Source organism: Osmerus eperlanus, chromosome 8 (assembly GCF_963692335.1).
Source record: "Osmerus eperlanus chromosome 8, fOsmEpe2.1, whole genome shotgun sequence".
Lineage (NCBI taxonomy): Eukaryota > Metazoa > Chordata > Actinopteri > Osmeriformes > Osmeridae > Osmerus > Osmerus eperlanus.
Window position 1 is genome coordinate 312,805 of NC_085025.1, and position 16,551 is coordinate 329,355.

At 43.0% G+C, this 16,551-nt stretch overlaps 2 protein-coding genes across 2 annotated transcripts; one reads left to right on the forward strand and one right to left on the reverse strand.

Moving 5' to 3' along the window:
- The first annotated feature begins 428 nt into the window (after nucleotides 1-428).
- mep1a.2 (meprin A, alpha (PABA peptide hydrolase), tandem duplicate 2) lies at nucleotides 429-6,320 on the forward strand. The gene is made up of 14 exons (XM_062467040.1): nucleotides 429-494; nucleotides 594-618; nucleotides 761-799; nucleotides 968-1,008; nucleotides 1,094-1,169; nucleotides 1,293-1,410; nucleotides 1,768-1,943; nucleotides 2,167-2,388; nucleotides 2,687-2,833; nucleotides 3,227-3,433; nucleotides 3,730-4,176; nucleotides 4,884-5,057; nucleotides 5,156-5,381; nucleotides 5,900-6,320. Exons 1-14 carry the CDS (start codon nucleotides 441-443, stop codon nucleotides 6,048-6,050), a joined length of 2,103 nt encoding a protein of 700 aa, XP_062323024.1. The 5' UTR covers nucleotides 429-440; the 3' UTR covers nucleotides 6,051-6,320.
- A 63-nt stretch (nucleotides 6,321-6,383) lies between these two features.
- On the reverse strand, nucleotides 6,384-15,612 carry LOC134024544 (adhesion G protein-coupled receptor F4-like). Its single transcript, XM_062467039.1, has 17 exons — nucleotides 15,522-15,612; nucleotides 14,243-14,300; nucleotides 14,020-14,032; nucleotides 13,710-13,841; nucleotides 12,578-12,730; nucleotides 12,358-12,425; nucleotides 12,142-12,200; nucleotides 11,463-11,581; nucleotides 10,986-11,219; nucleotides 10,409-10,642; nucleotides 9,686-9,829; nucleotides 9,304-9,491; nucleotides 9,021-9,200; nucleotides 7,485-8,804; nucleotides 7,332-7,373; nucleotides 7,186-7,221; nucleotides 6,384-7,102 (listed from the first exon to the last, which is right to left on the reverse strand). The coding sequence occupies exons 2-17, from the start codon at nucleotides 14,291-14,293 to the stop codon at nucleotides 7,037-7,039; spliced, it is 3,039 nt and encodes a 1,012-aa protein (XP_062323023.1). The 5' UTR covers nucleotides 14,294-14,300; nucleotides 15,522-15,612; the 3' UTR covers nucleotides 6,384-7,036.
- Between the last annotated feature and the right edge of the window lie 939 nt (nucleotides 15,613-16,551).

The following is a 16,551-nucleotide window of genomic DNA, read 5'->3' on the forward strand; positions in this document are numbered from 1 at the left end:
GAAGAGCTGGTGGAAGTGGCTGGGGAGAGGGAAGTCTGGGCCTCCCTGCTTAGGTTGCTGCCCCCGCGACCCGACCAGACGAAGTATATATGGAAATATCACATTTTTGTATATATCGCCCAGCCCTAGTAAGAATACATTTGACGTAATTCTTCCATTTTTGTTGCTGTCGGTGTCATATATTATATAAAAAAGATTGTCAAGCAGATACCATACAGAGCTTAAGAGGTCAGACTGTTTACAAGGGGCATGTGCAGATAAACAAGTTTATGGACAAATCAGTTCCATCTCACATTGGGAAACAAGGCCATGTGTGAAGGGCAAGTTGCTGATCAAACAGATCAACAGATCAAAGTTCCTTCTAGAAAGCGTCTTCATCATCTTAACTTGGCACTGAACACTGTGAACACAGTGTGAACACAGGCAGCGTCAGAACAAACATGCTGGCTCAGTGGAGAGTCGCTGCTCTCACAGCAGTGGTGGTGATATTAAAGGTGAGATGATAAATACAAAAGGAATTCAAGTTTGTTTATTGTGAAGATGTTTCACTTAGGTTTTGAGCTACTGTGAATTTGATCTTTTTTCTTCTTCAGGTGCATGCTTTTCCACCAGCTCATGGTAAGTCTTGCCACCTGAATGAGCTGGGCTCGTGCAAGTCACAGAAATACATTCAAATTTGACTATATGTGTGCTTGAACATCCAGCATTTTGTTCTAATATCGTATGTTTCCACTCGCGGCGTTCTTCTGTCTGATGTCAGTTGGTGAAGTAGATGAAGACATACCTGACATCAACTCTAGTAAGTTGTTTCTTCTGTCTACAATGCATCTTTTACCTACACTTAATTTACACATAATGAAATGTTTACAATACATGCTTCGCATGCTGCAAGTACACATATATTATCACTTACTATTAACTGAAGATGTACAATATTGTCTAAAAAGTATTGATTCTCTTATTTCAGAATTAAACTTGGACCTTTTTGAAGGAGATATTGCTGGAGATGTAAGTGAACACATTTGTTTTCCAGGTGAGTAACAGAGCAGCACCTGTATGTGAGGCAGTACCTGACCTGTTCTTGTCTTTGCAGCCGAGGAGAAATGCAATCCTGGATGAAAACATGAGATGGAAGTTTCCCATTCCCTATATCCTTACCGATTCTCTTGGTGTGTAACAGCCTTTACACACCAAGCACACAGGATTCAAAGCTACACTTCTCAACTACACTATTCCTACTAGAACTATATTGTTCTTCAAAACTGCCTAAATCTTACTTCCTCACTTTCCAGACCTGAATGCGAAAGGCGTTATCCATCAGGCATTTGAGGCCTACAGACTGAAATCCTGCGTGGACTTTAAGCCCTATGAGGGAGAGAGCACTTACATTTCATTCGCCAAGCTGTCAGGGTAAACCATATTACTGCACCGTCAGGGTAAACCATATTACTGCACTTCAACTATCGCTGAATTTTAGGAAACAGGCAGACAAAACATAAAATCTAAGTTCTCGTGTGAAACAATACATTAAGAAACACTTCTGCAGGCACAGTGTTTCTGTCCAGGTGTAACAGATCTGCAGGCAAAGTGTGTCTCCAGGCTTCAGGAATGTTATGCAATTCATTAGTGTTGGATCTCACACTCATACAAGAATATTTTTATTCATCAACAAACTGACTCATAACCTATCTGTAACCAGAACATTAGCATGCTGTATATAAGGTAATGACGCTCCTTCTAACATTAGCATGCTCTGTCCTCTGACAGGTGTTGGTCGTTCGTGGGAGACTTCCGGACCGGACAGAACCTGTCCATCGGGGCGCGGTGCGACACCAAGGCCATCGTGGAGCACGAGCTCCTCCACGCGCTGGGCTTCTACCACGAGCAGTCTCGCTCTGACCGGGACGACTACGTCAAAATCTGGTGGGACCAGATACAGGAAGGTGGGATCTTGTTAGATATTGTTAGATAGTATTGTTAGATATTGGACTGATCTGATCCAGGGGCAGTTTTGCTGTATGCATGACCTGACTATGGCAGCTTTCCTACTGATCCCACAGCAGGACCTGTGTGAAATGCTGACCCCCCCATTTTTTGTGTGCTTGAGGTGAGATCCTGTGTATCTGTCAGTCTGATGAAATGTCTGTGTCTGGTTATTGAAAACAGGAATGGAGCACAACTTCAACAAGTACGAGGATGACACCATAACCGACCTGAACACACCGTATGACTATGAATCCATCATGCACTACAGGCCGCTGTCCTTTAACAAGAACGCAAGCATCCCCACCATCACCACTACCATCCCAGCTTTCAATGAGATCATCGGTCAGAGACTGGACTTCAGTGCGGTGGACCTGACCAGGCTGAACCGACTGTATGACTGTGGTGCGTAGCTCTAGAGTCCTGTAGGTTGTTAGGGTTATGAGTAGACTTTATTTGTTGATAATATTATGATCAAGACAGCCAGTCTGAAAGTAAAGGGAGAAACAACATATATGGGAAGTAGCTCCAGGTTAGGACTGGGTAGAACTCAGTGGAAGAGCATTTGACTGCTAAATATATACATTGCATAAAATGGTCACTTAAACACTATGATCTGTAGATAAATGTTAGATGGTGGTGTTGAGAATCAGTGATCAGTTTAATGATGAGCATATTGGAACAACAAGCCTGCGTGTTGCAGCTTCCACACACACTCTCCTGGACCAGTGCTCCTTTGAGCTGATCAACATTTGTGGAATGATCCAGAACGATGAGGACAGCGCAGACTGGGTCCAGACCCTGAGCAGTGGGGTGGAGACAGACCACACGCTGGCTGGACGCTGCAGAGGTACTGCCTTGGGAGACATTCCATACAGCACACCTGAAACAGGATGCATGTGTCCTTACTGTTTGGGTTTGTACACGTCATGTTCATTTAGAGGTTGCAGCACTAGAAATAAGGACAAAGCTATGTTCTTTATGAGAACCTAGCACCATGCAAAGACAAATAGAGAGACTCACAATGTGACATTGGAGTTCTAAAAATATGAGGCTACGGATCATATACCTGTATACATGTACACATCATATACATCATAACAGCATACACAATGTTAACAGCCCTTAGTCACCAGTGGTTCTTTCTCTTGGTATGGTAAATATCCAAGATGTGTCAATTCTGTATCAATGCTAGAAGTTGGTGCAGTATCTCTCTTCTTTTTGTGTTTGACCTTTTCTGTAGATGTCGGCTATTTCATGAAGTTTGACGGGAAGGTTGGGAACAGTGCCATTCTGGAGTCCAGGATCCTGTACCCCCGCAGGAGCCAGCAGTGTCTACAGTTCTTCTACAGGATGACGGGACATGCTGAGGATAAGCTAGCTGTCTGGGTCAGAACCGATGATGGGACAGGCACCATCCAACGTGTCAGGAAGCTGCACACCATCACAGGTAGTATCTGCATGGGAATGAACACCTGGGGCCGGACGAAGGGAACTGTGTTGAATGCATACATCATTATGTCTAAGCACTGTGTTTGCAAACGGTGCACATGTTTGTCTTTATAGATCCAGATATATTTGGGATTTTGCACACATGAATGAGCTTGTCCACTCCCCATCAACTCCCCTTCCACATCTCATTTCAGTCAGAGCTCTCTGTATAGTTGTCAATGCTGAAAACGTGATCAGTCTGTCTGTCATCCTGTCAGCAACAGTCGTATACAGCGTCTCCTTTGTCCCTTGCAGGAGACGGTGTTGGCATCTGGAACATTGCCCACGTGACCCTGAAGGTCACGACGAAGTTCCGCTACTTCTTCCACGGCTCCAGGGGTTCCACCGTCTCCTCGGGCGCCATCCTCCTGGACGACATCACCCTGACAGAGACCGCCTGTCCCAGGGCCGCCTGGACCATCCAGAACTTTACCCACCTGCTGTCCAGTGAGCCGTTCGGTGGACGTGTCCGGAGTCCCCGGTTCTACAACGCAGAGGGTTATGGTTACGGTGTCGACCTTTATGCTAACGGGAGGAATGGCTCCAGTCCTGACTATGTGGGCGTGACCTTTCACCTCTGCAGTGGGGAAAACGACGCTGTCATGGAGTGGCCTGCGGCGAGCCGCCAGGTGACCGTCACGATCATGGATCAAGACCCAGACGTCAAGCTGAGGATGTCGTCCTCAAGGAGCTTCACCACTGGTGGGTCTAGACTCCAGATGGATCTGGAGTCTTTTATTTTAGAGCCTTGAACTGCAGATCAAGTAGTCGCAGGGTTTGACAGTGTAACCCTAACCCTTTAACTGCAGGTCAAGTACCCCCCCACCGCCTGCATATTTGGTCAAAAGCACAAAAGGAACATATGATACAGTAGAGCTCTTTGTCTTCCATAAAATACGCAATTTATTTTAACTGAAATGTAGACAGACCCCTATATTTGGACAGAACGGCTGCTGACGTAATCAAATTGAAATGTTAATAGCCCTAACCCTGACCCTCCTCAGTGTAAACACCATCACAACGCTAGCCCTGACCCTCCTCAGTGTAAACACCATCACAACGCTAGCCCTGACCCCCCTCAGTGTAAACACCATCACAATGCTAGCCCTGACCCTCCTCAGTGTAAACACCATCACAACGCTAGCCCTGACCCCCCTCAGTGTAAACACCATCACAATGCTAGCCCTGACCCTCCTCAGTGTAAACACCATCACAATGCTAGCCCTGACCCTCCTCAGTGTAAACACCATCACAATGCTAGCCCTGACCCTCCTCAGTGTAAACACCATCACAACGCCCTACAGTACCGGAGGAGTAGAAAGTGTGTCAACATACATAACTGACTCTGTTTTGGGTCCAGATACCAGCCCCAGTTGGAACATACATGACTGACTCTGTTTTGGTTCCAGATACCAGCCCCAGTTGGAACAGGCCCACAGCCTCCTCAGGATCAGAGTGGGATGAGAGCTGCCGGTGCTACAGAGGGCCTGAGCTGGGCTGGGGAACCTTCATCTCTCACAAGCAGCTGAACACAAGGAGCTTCCTAAAGAACCAGGACCTCATCATCTTGGCTGACTTTGATGGTGAGGATATAATCATGACTTCCCACATGGCTATGTATCCTCAGTATGAATAATTACAAATTAATTATGAATAACATAAATGTCTGTTGTGTTGTTAGACTTGACCCACCTAATAAAGACGGAGGTTCCTGTGAAGCCTGTGGTGCCCAGTGATGACACTCTAGAGAAGCAGAGTTCTGAACTGACCAATCATAGAGCTGTGAGATCTGTGCCCAGCCCTGAACTGACCAATCATAGATCAGTGAGATCTAGCAGCCCATGTCTTCCCAACCCCTGCCTCAACGGTGGAGTGTGTGTAGTGAATGAAGGGAAAACTTCCTGCAGGTACATGCAGTACACTCTGTAACACTCACACAATGCTGAATTAGTAGTCTCGATTGTGACACCAGTTTGAAATCACATCTGTGTTCCCCTTTCCTTGAATCTTCAGTATCCTTCTGTAAAACACCTACGATAGCAGTGGGAATATTTCAGGGTGGAATGGCAGTGAGGTAACATGATAGGCAGTCTTAGTCAGTTTTTGTATTAAGTGATATATACTCTTTTAATCACCACATTTTCAAGAATAAGAAAATGTCACAATGCAAAACAATAACAGATATACTTCCCTACTAAATGCTCAATTTTATTGCAGACATATTTTTTTAAACGTGTGTAAACCTTAATCACTATTCAAGCTATCAAAATAGTTTTAACTGCTTTCAGCAAACACATACATTTTCTTAATGAAATGAAAACATCACACCATTTTCTTCAGACAATGTACCTTATCTAGTTACTTAAATACAAGTATTAATTTCTGGACCAGTGACACATATTGGCTGTGGTTCATTCCACTCCAGATGTGCTTCCGGCCAGGCCTCCTTCTACGCTGGCGCCCGGTGTGAGCAGCAGCATGTGGACAGCACCATCGTGGGGCTGTTGGTGGGCGGAGCGCTGGGGACAGTGCTGCTGGCCCTGGCCATCCTGACTGTGATCAGGAGCGCTCACTGAGCTGTTCACTCACCTGGACCATCATGCTGGACAAAGAATAACAAGGTGTCCATGGGTCCTTCAAAGGTCTTAAATTGGTTGGAATGCAGTTTTTCACTTTTTTGCATGAAATGTTATGTGCGAAATTGGTTATGAATTGCATTTCAAGTGGCATTAAAAAGATTCCCTCCTGGTGCCCCTCTGTTGCCGCTGTTAGTCTTAAATGTGACTTGATTCCTGCAGAAACCCTGAATAAAGCATTCTTTGAGTGATCTCTTTCACTCGTAGAAACATCTGAGTTCATCAGGTAATGTGTCTCACAAAATAAAAAAGTATTTTGTGTAAATAATAAATATGTAAATGTACAGTACATTACTGATTGAATAACATAGAATTAGAACTTCCTTACCAACTGACAAATCACTACATGTAATTGTTTGTTAAGCCTTTAATTCTGAGATACAAATATCATCAATGTAATGGAATATAAGGAATAGACTTCCACAGTCGCTGAGAAGGACACAGGGGACTACCCCTCCAGAGTCAGTATAGTGTTTCATAATCCATTCATACTTGATAGTTTGATACAATTGATAACTTTTGAAGCGTTTCCCAATCCATTATAAAACTAGTGTGTTCACAACAACTGGTAACTATGGCTTGGAAGAATTATTTATCTTGTCTAGTATAAAGACTACAGTCTAATAATGCAGGCGGAATGCAAGAGAAGTTACTAACGATTCAAAAACACATAATAAATTATTAACATTGTTATTAAATGTATACTTCAGTAAACTAGAATTACAAATTATATCTGAGCCTACTGCCTCCAACCATCTTCGTTAAATAACAACTAAATGATCGATCTCTCTGTGTTAATCACTGAGTACTGTTGTTAACGTTTGAACATTTTAACGTGAACAGAAAAGAAGAGGATGCAGTATGAACTATAGTCTGCAGTGTGTACAAAATAGTTTAGATGAACATTGACGTAACATGGCAGAACATCAGTCTTTGGTGTTGCTTGTAGTCAAGTTTTTCATACTCTCACTTTTGCTCTTTGAGGCTGGCCTCTAGGAGAACAGAAAGAGAACATGTAATTTCCCCTCAATGTGTAATACAGATATTAAAGGGTTCAGAACAGAAGTGAACTTACGCCTGATGTTATGAGCTTGCACAACTCATCTCGAACCTAGTATGAAGAGACATGAAGAGAAAGTTAGTCTGGACAGCATATTATTAGAAAACAATTCCCACCATGCAAAGCACATGCTACAATGTCTCCAAGAACACACAAAATACCCTTTTCTCTGCGAAACACCCAGCCAGTAAAATGAAGAATCCCTGAAAATGATTGAGTAAAAAGGTAAATTATGTTTTCTCTGTAAATGTTATATTTTCATACTAGGAAATACATGATTTGAAAAGGCTAGAAAACAATGTGAGTTTAAGTACCTGTAAGGAGTTGACAATGGTGAAAGTGTAATGGAAGACAGGATTTATGGGATCCTTATCAGTCATCAACACAGCAAACCCCAGAGCCCACGTGACCCCGAACACGGGAGTGAGGAACACCACCGCCTTCATGATGCTCTTCACTGTCTCCTTATCATCCTCTTTTCCTCCCTCAGGGATAGATGACTTCAAGAGCGTCAGGATAACCACCGCCATGGAGAACATGTTTGTTAGAACGATGGTTCCCACAGGAAGGATGAAGGCGTGGATGGATCCCTCCAGGAGGCCCTCGTATTTGAGCCAGCAGGTCTCGTGGTCGTGATAGTTGGTGCCCGTGTATCTGCAGTACACATAGGTGGCTCCCACGATGACGGTGGGGCAGACATAGCCCAGGATGGAGGAAATGAACATGTACACCCGCCTTCTCAGCGGGCTGAAGACGAAGATGACCTGGTGGAGGAGCATGAGACTGAGGCAGAGCATCCAGAAGAACATGGCCGTGAAAAAGAAGTGTTTGCACACAGTCAGAACCAGGCACCAGGTGGGCGACCGGTCCTGAGGGAAGGAGGAGGCCAGGAAACTGCAGTCTGCCAGGAACAGACACAGGGAGATGTTCACCATAGCTGTGTGGCGGAAGTGTGAGAGGTTTGACTTGACAACAGCGGACCAAACGAACACCTCGATGACCAGGAAGACCAGGAGGGAACAGATGGACACTCCCAGACCCACGTAGGTGATCTCATCCAGGAATGGCAGGCTCACTGAGGTTTTTGACATGAGCATGGAGAAGGAAGTCAGGTGGTTACACTCACAAAAGGTTTGGTTCTCAATGGAATTCAACCAGCAACCTTCCCTTGACCATTCGTTGGTGCTGGTGTTCCAGAAAACACAGAACACCTCACTGTCCTCGGTCCTACCCTCGATTGGGGGGAAACTGAGCTTAATGTTGATTCTTGAGCTTGAGTTCTCCAGAATCGCTGTCAGGATGATACTAGGAGGTTGTGTGTCTGTAAATTTCATTTCTAAATTTTTCCCCAGTTCTTTCATTGCCATGGTTTTAACTCTCCCTGACGATGCATTCAGTATGACCGCTACGCCGAACACCGTGTGGTTACAGGTTGTGTTTGGTTCCACACGCCAGATCTTCAGATCCAAGTTATGGGTGATCAGATCCTGCGTGTTGTTCACTTGGATATTCCTCACCAATCCCTCTACTGAATTGAGGTACTTGGAAGACATGTTGTGTAACAAAGACTTGTTGGAACTTGTTAGGACTTCCCATGAGTTATTCAGGATATTGCTGGCTGCTCCAAGAAAATCCTATAAGATCATGCATTTGTGTTATTTATGACAATACATTGTTAATTCCGTTATCTGATTCAGTTGCTTGAATGGTAATGATAAGAGTATCAGCGGTAGTTTTTATTTGCACTATTTGTATGTCGCTTTGTATTAAAACCGTCTGCTATGTGAATGAAATGTAGTGTAAAATGTATGATATAAAGTGGATAATTGAAAGGTCATAGATCATCTCACAGGCAGAATAGACTCTGTCAGGTCGATGGTAGCTGATGCAGTTGCCATGGTGTTTAGAACGTTGATGGACTCCTGCGTTTCGGCCAAGTTCATGCTGCTGTCTGACGTTGAAGAGTTCTTCAACCCAGAGAAGATCGAGAGAGCCACGGCCTGGGTGGCCCCAAGGCCCTGCGCAAAGTCCTAAAGGAGCAAACAAAACAGGGTTAAAGAAGTCTTCCAGTGATTGTCTCATTAAGTGAAAAGGGTACTTTCATGTTCAACACTGCTGAAAGACCATACTCACATTTGCGGCATTGGCAACTTTCTTTAAATTCTCTGAAATACATTTGGACAATATCTCCAACCATTTATTTTTCGAGCATGTACGCTCTTTAGAGCCCACTTTGCCTGCTTCACACTCCTGACTGACCACCGTGCTTCCACTTGGAGTTTCAGGCCAGTCTTTCTCAGCAGGACATGTAGTATCACCCTCTGGAAGACACATTTTTTTCAAGACAAATATTACTTTGAGATGGTTACAAGGAGTAAAGGTATTTCAAGGATATAAAATTGTAATATGAATAGTTTTCTTTTGCTTTTTTAAAACTAAAACATGTAACTTTTTTTGTAATCAGGAAAATGTTACTTTTGACCCTAAAAATTAAGAGACAGAACAATGCACATACCGTAAAAGACTGGAAAAGATATAGTTCCCTCCTTATTTTTATTGTTTCTGTTAGTAAATGTGTAGGTTACAGATTGAGAGGATCCTTGTGTTGTCTGGCAGTTAATTTCTATTTTGGAGGTGTAGTTGATCTGCGCCATATTACCTATAAGAGAACAAGCCATGGAATCTTTCTACGACCATAAATTAATCAAGCCATCGTCATACAGATTGTTTCATTTAGGAAAATTCAAGCACAATTGCGTCTACCTAGGATCAAAATATGAAAGATGAGACAAGTCCCTTGATTATCCATGAATCTTTTGCATATTTTATAGAATTAATGGGCAGCGATGTGGGACCAGCTTTGCTAACTGAATGCATCATGGTGGATGATGAGATTACCTACATCTGGCCTCTAAGTAGAATAATGTCTACATAGTTGGTTGTAAGAATATGGTTTGCATTTTTCTTTTTTAAGGAAGGACGGTTAGTGAATTTTAAGCTAATTTAGGGTTTTGTTGCTAAAAGTGATGCTGATCGTTCCATGATATCCAAACTTCTGCATTGTGATTACGTTGTTTCAACCTTGATCTACCTGACAGATACTAAACAATTGACAAATGTATCAGATGTAACTGCTTGGTTAAGCCAAGGGTAGTGTGAGTTAGGGTTACATATATTTATGTGTTAAACACTTGGTCGTTGAAGAAATGTCACTCCCAATCGCGTGCTTCAGTCTTACTTGTATTAGTTACAGTTTGCTCTTTGTTATTGTATGTTGCCATGACGGTGTAGGGCTCTGTTGTGGCCTGAATGGTGGCTTTGACCTCCACAATACTTTCTGTCTTGTGAGAGCAGTCGACAGACAGAGGCTTGGTGGTCATGGTGATGACATCTGGCAGCAGGGCCACGTCAAGCTGTGCTGAGGCGACATGTTTCACCTTTGGACCTTTGGAGAAGCTGCAAGTGTACTTTCCTGTGGGGAACAAAGTTTGTCAGAAGTGGGACGGTGGGAGGGGTGGCTGGGGGTGTGGAAGGGGTGGCTGGTGGGGGCGTGGAAGGGGTGGCTGGTGGGGGTGTGGAAGGGGTGGATGGTGGGGGTGTGGAAGGGGTGGCTGGTGGGGGTGTGGGAGGGGTGGCTGGTGGGGGTGTGGGAGGGGTGGCTGGGGGGGGTGTGGGGGTGTGTGGAAGGGGTGGCTGGTGGGGATGTGGGAGGGGTGGCTGGGGGTGGCTGGGGGTGTGTGGAAGGGGTGGATGGTGGGGGTGTGGGGGTTGGGATCAAAGCATCAGGTTTCCAACGCTGGAATCATGATGCTCACCTGCCCAGTTTCCTGTCACTTTTCTGATGATGATATTGGTCTTGGATGGGTGACTGGAGGAGTTTCCAGATTCAAACGTCACCTCTGACACAATCCCATTGTCGATATTTGATGTGATATTACCATTGGTCAGGTCCCATCCTGTACTGTCTATTGCTTGTCCATACGTGCAGTTTAGAGTCTGGAGGCTGTTGTAATCCACGGTTTCCTTTGGGTACTTGATACTAACCAGTCCTTTGTGATGATTAAAACAATGACATTGTGGGGGTTAAGGCAAATTCATTTTAAATGACTAATCCAGGGCTGCCCAACCCTCTTGCTGGAGAGCAGCAGTCCTGTAGGTTTTAATTTCAGGAAATGGAAACGGGAAGGTATTTTTCCAGGAGCAGGGTTGGGCAGCCCTGGACTAAACTAAAAACAAATAATAAATTAAAAAAAAATATATATAAAAATAGGTAATTCAGTTGTGTTTTTTACCTGACGAGACAACTGTTATTGTGGCCCTCAATTCACTTTCTAGGACTGTTATTACCCTAGTGAGATTTGCATTTTCAAATATGACGCTGAGTTCCACTTCAAAGTCAGCGTTTGTGCTCCTGATGACCCCGAGGGGAGACGGCAGAGACAGGCAGGCCACAGGGAAGAGAAGGAGGGTGATCATCATGTATTTAAAGTAACTAAGGTTGAAGAGGAGGACACCACAACTCGCATCTGCCACCAAACTTGATCACCTCATCAGTCACACATCTGATGCCAACATATCAGGCTGGTCAGTAGCCTGCTATAAACAATCTCTCTATATCAGCCACTCACATGTCTCTACCCTTCACATCTCACCCCCTCCTCCCCATCTCTTCCTCTTCTCTCGAGCTTCCCTTCTGCTATCCAGACACCTGGAGATCAGCTCTATCCAGACACCTGGAGATCAGCTCTGAGAAGCCCACTTGAAGCCCCAGGACTCATCCTCCACATCCATAGTCTCCTGCCTGGATCTCTCACCAGCCCCTTCAATCATTCATTCATCCTTGTTCCTACTTCAAGTAAAACTAAAAAAGTATCCAGTGGTTGGTGTGGTCTTTGAAAACGTGAACTATTTGCTACTGTCTCTGAAATACAGCCGACAACATCGATAGATTTAACATTCTTTGTTTATTACCTGTTCCCAGTCACTTTCAGCCCCTTAAACCCATTCAGATTTTGGAACTCCTTTGTAAGCTGTAAAAATAAAAAGAGAAAAACTTAAATAATGTAATATGTTATCTCGTACTGAACATGATTCTGAAGTAATTACATTTTTCCATCAGATGCTACAAACTATATTATGTCAAAGGATCATTTTTTAAATAAAATCTGTATAACAAAAGTATCCTACTGTCTTTGCCAGATCCGGTCCAGAGACTGTCAGACTGCCAGCAATTGTGACCAATCCACTGAGACAAACTTAACAAGATGTTTTTTTTTAGCAATGGCATGTATATACAACATACAAACTGTTGTATATTATATTATTGGTGATATTATGGTGCACCAACAACAACAGTAATGGCAGCTGATAAAAGTTGGATTGCAACAACATCAATAAAAGTAGCTACCTGTCACTTTGGGTATGCAGATGTTGATGAAGTCAGATATGTTTGCAGAGCAAGATGTGTCACTGCAGCAGTTCAGGTTGTTGCACACTGCGTTACTCCACACATATCCAAAGGAACAGTTGCATGTACTCTGATCCCCAACTATCTCACAAACTGCACACATTCATTGACATTACATTTAGTCATTTAGCAGACGCTCTGATCCAAAGCGACTTACAGTAAGTACAGGGACATTTCCCCCGAGGCAAGTAGGGTGAAGTGCCTTGCCCAAGGACACAACGTCATTTAGCACGGCCGGGAATCAAACCGTTATCCTTCTGATTATTAGCCCGATTCTTTAACCGCTCAGCCATCTGACTCCCCATCTGACATCACCAACCAAACACACAAACATCGACACTATCAACCTAATAAACACTCACACAACCCAGTCATAACTAACCAAACACACAAACATCGACACTATCAACCTAATAAACACTCACACAACCCAGTCATAACTAACCAAACACACAAACATCGACACTATCAACCTAATAAACACTCACACAACCCAGTCATAACTAACCAAACACACAAACATCGACACTATCAACCTAATAAACACTCACACAACCCAGTCATAACTAACCAAACACACAAACATCGACACTATCAACCTAATAAACACTCACACAACCCAGTCATAACTAACCAAACACACAAACATCGACACTATCAACCTAATAAACACTCACACAACCCAGTCATAACTAACCAAACACACAAACATCGACACTATCAACCTAATAAACACTCACACAACCCAGTCATAACTAACCAAACACACAAACATCGACACTATCAACCTAATAAACACTCACACAACCCAGTCATAACTAACCAAACACACAACACAGTTGGTAAAGAACATTTATAATAAAAGTTGTGTTTAATGCTCTATATGAGCTGGTCTTAATTTAATTTAATATCTAATGGTATTGGAACCCAGAATACTTGATCTACATTCTAATGCTACAACTATCTTATACTTTACACAACTATCCTATACTTTACACAACTCACTCCATCCAAAGTGTATAATCTCTCACACCAAGAAAATAAAATAAAAAGAAGAATCATTAAACATCACCTGCTGTTAGGTTAAGCTTTGTGACAGAAATGTTTCCTGGTTGTGATATCTGGGAGAGATTTAAGGAGCCCAAAACAGTTGAGATGTCCATCGTGACGTTGCTCTCTATCACAAACTCAGCGTGGTAGGTTTCTACCATCAGTGTGATGTGCAGGGATACACAGAGAAACCATATTTAGTTTGTTGGTTGAAATCGAGGTAGATTTTAAGATTGTGTTTCTTTTACTGGAACCATACAACAGTCAGCTCTTCTGCTCTTCAGCACGTGATTAACTTTTAAGGAATCACTTTAAATGTAAAAAAAACTCACCGACTCCAATCGCCTACATTAAAAAGACAGAAAGAGTTAATAAAAAGGCATCAATAACTTAATAATCATATATTGACCGTGGGATGGATTTCAGGGAGAAAATATCAGCAGTTCTATATATACTACTATATATATACTATATTTAACAATATATTCAGAGCCTAGGTCCTTCAGGCCCTTGCATATGAAAGCCAGTGCAGTGTGAGGCCCCAGAGCTGCTTACCTGAGTGGTGAGGGCTGTGCCACACAGCACAATTAGACCTGTTAGCCACATCTTCTATCTACAGAACAAATAGAATAATAATAAAATGTATTAACACCCAAGGATGCTTTACAGAGGAATATATAAATATACATAACATACATATAAACATACAGAATATAAAACAACTGATGTTGAAGTTGCGTAGACATTCATAAGGTAAAATACAATACAAAAAGAGGAGGGGTCAAATGAATTCATGATATCATGAAGTGATATTACAGTGTGAATCCATGAAAATAACTGATTTGTCAGAAATATATAGAATGATATGGTCAATATTTACCTTTAATTTGGATTTGTTACCTTTTGCAATCGAGATTTTAAAAATAATAATAATATCAAACTTTTATTGAAAATTTCCATGTGTCTCTTATCTCTTTTGAGCTCTTTGCTCGGAAGGGCGCAAGGGTCATAGTCAAATTTAGTTTTGCATCACTATTTTGCATGGAGCTCAATGATAAACACAACACATGGAAATAACATGTACTTAACTGACCAACAACATCATCATTTAACAAACATGACTAATAGTGAGCATTATATACTGTTTAAAATTCAGTGTGTACCGAGTCTAAACTCAGGTTACCTTCAATGAACTATTACAGGGGGAAAAGCACTCAACAAATAGGTCCAGAACCAAGAAGAACAAAAGGGTGAGGGTTAGGGTTATCCACCCTCAGATAGTTTACACTGTTATATTATTAACGATCGAGATGTTAATGTTGCACCATAGTATTATTCTTGTTGTTGACCATGCCTAGTAGCTGAGATGTGGTGACCATGCCTAGTAGCTGAGATGTGGTGACCATGCCTAGTAGCTGAGATGTGGTGACCATGCCTAGTAGCTGAGATGTGGTGACCATGCCTAGTAGCTGAGATGTGGTGACCATGCCTAGTAGCTGAGATGTGGTGACCATGCCTAGTAGCTGAGATGTGGTGACCATGCCTAGTAGCTGAGATGTGGTGAACATGCATAGTAGCTGGGTTAGAACTAAACACCACAGAAATACTGTAGAACTCTGCCCTTCTGCTGTACTTGCTATGTACAACATTTGTACGTTGCTTGGGATAAAGATATTTGCTAAATTAATACATATAAGTGTACATATAAGTGTTGTTTTTTTAACTATGTTGTTTACTTATTACGGTTACAAAAACAATATTAGTCCATAAACCAATGTCTCATCCCAAAAATTATTATATTAATTAATATTTTTATTATTGAGGAAATACTTACCTTGATGGTCAAGTGGTAATTAGAGACTGTGGCTGGCTTGTAAGAATCAATACGCCAGGAACATCCTCCAGTTTCTCTGGTAGACTGTCAGGTCAGGAAGAGAACAGCACAGGAGCAGAGCACCCTCAGGCAGGAGGGACGCGGCCGCCAACAGTTATTTGCATTGATTGCATCAGTCAACACAAGCGTCCTATCTCCCATGAATATTTGTCAACCAAATCAAGACTCTCTCCTTCAGGAGGGTAAGGGTGATGTTTCAAGAAATGGCCGAGCTCTCCAGACAGTCTACATATATTCATTGATTTTTTATCCAAAGCGACATACACGGAGGGGGTTTGAACTTGCAACCCCATGATCTGCAGTCAAATATTCTCCCACTTAACATTACCCCTCATCTCTATGTCAGTGTCTCTTTAACCTCCTGTCTGCATGTCTGTAAAAACAGACTTAAGGAGGTGTGACTGTCTACCCTACAAAGAAATGTGCACCTGCTATTAAGTTGGGGTTACTGTTGATCTGCTGATGAGCGAAGGGCAGTACATGGTCTTGTCTGTGTCTAGAATTCATTGGAATGTCATCATGCCACAGATGCAGATATATATACGATCACTAAAGGATTGAGAGACTACATTTATACAATCTGTCAACTTCCTTCTTTCTGTCCATTGAACAGAAATACAGGAGGCACTGACAAACAGTCACTACTGTATCTGTCAATGCTCAGACAAGCACTGAAGCAAGCCGACCAGCATGCTACACATGCATGGTGCATACATCTCCACTGGTGTCCCACAGGGCTCCGTCCTTGGACCCCTCCTCTTCTCTCTGTACACCACCTCACTTGGACCAATCATCACCTCCCATGGCTTCTCCTACCACTGCTACGCTGACGACACGCAGCTGTACCTGTCGTTCCCCCCGACCGATCCGGGGATCTCAGCTAGGATTGAGGCCTGCCTCACAGACATCTCCGCCTGGATGACCGAGCACCACCTCCAGCTGAACCTCGCCAAAACAGAACTTCTCATCA

Coding starts and splice junctions, on each gene's coding strand:
- LOC134024544 (XM_062467039.1), bottom strand. CDS start 14,293: ATGTGGCTAACAGGTCTAATTGTGCTGTGTGGCACAGCCCTCACCACT. Junction 9,201..9,303: donor AAGTTGCCAATGCCGCAAAT/GTGAGTATGGTC, acceptor TTGCTCCTTTAG/GACTTTGCGCAGGGCCTTGG. Junction 7,222..7,331: donor GGTGTTTCGCAGAGAAAAGG/GTATTTTGTGTG, acceptor TCTTCATACTAG/GTTCGAGATGAGTTGTGCAA.
- mep1a.2 (XM_062467040.1), top strand. CDS start 441: ATGCTGGCTCAGTGGAGAGTCGCTGCTCTCACAGCAGTGGTGGTGATA. Junction 5,058..5,155: donor CATCTTGGCTGACTTTGATG/GTGAGGATATAA, acceptor TTGTGTTGTTAG/ACTTGACCCACCTAATAAAG. Junction 5,382..5,899: donor GAAGGGAAAACTTCCTGCAG/GTACATGCAGTA, acceptor ATTCCACTCCAG/ATGTGCTTCCGGCCAGGCCT.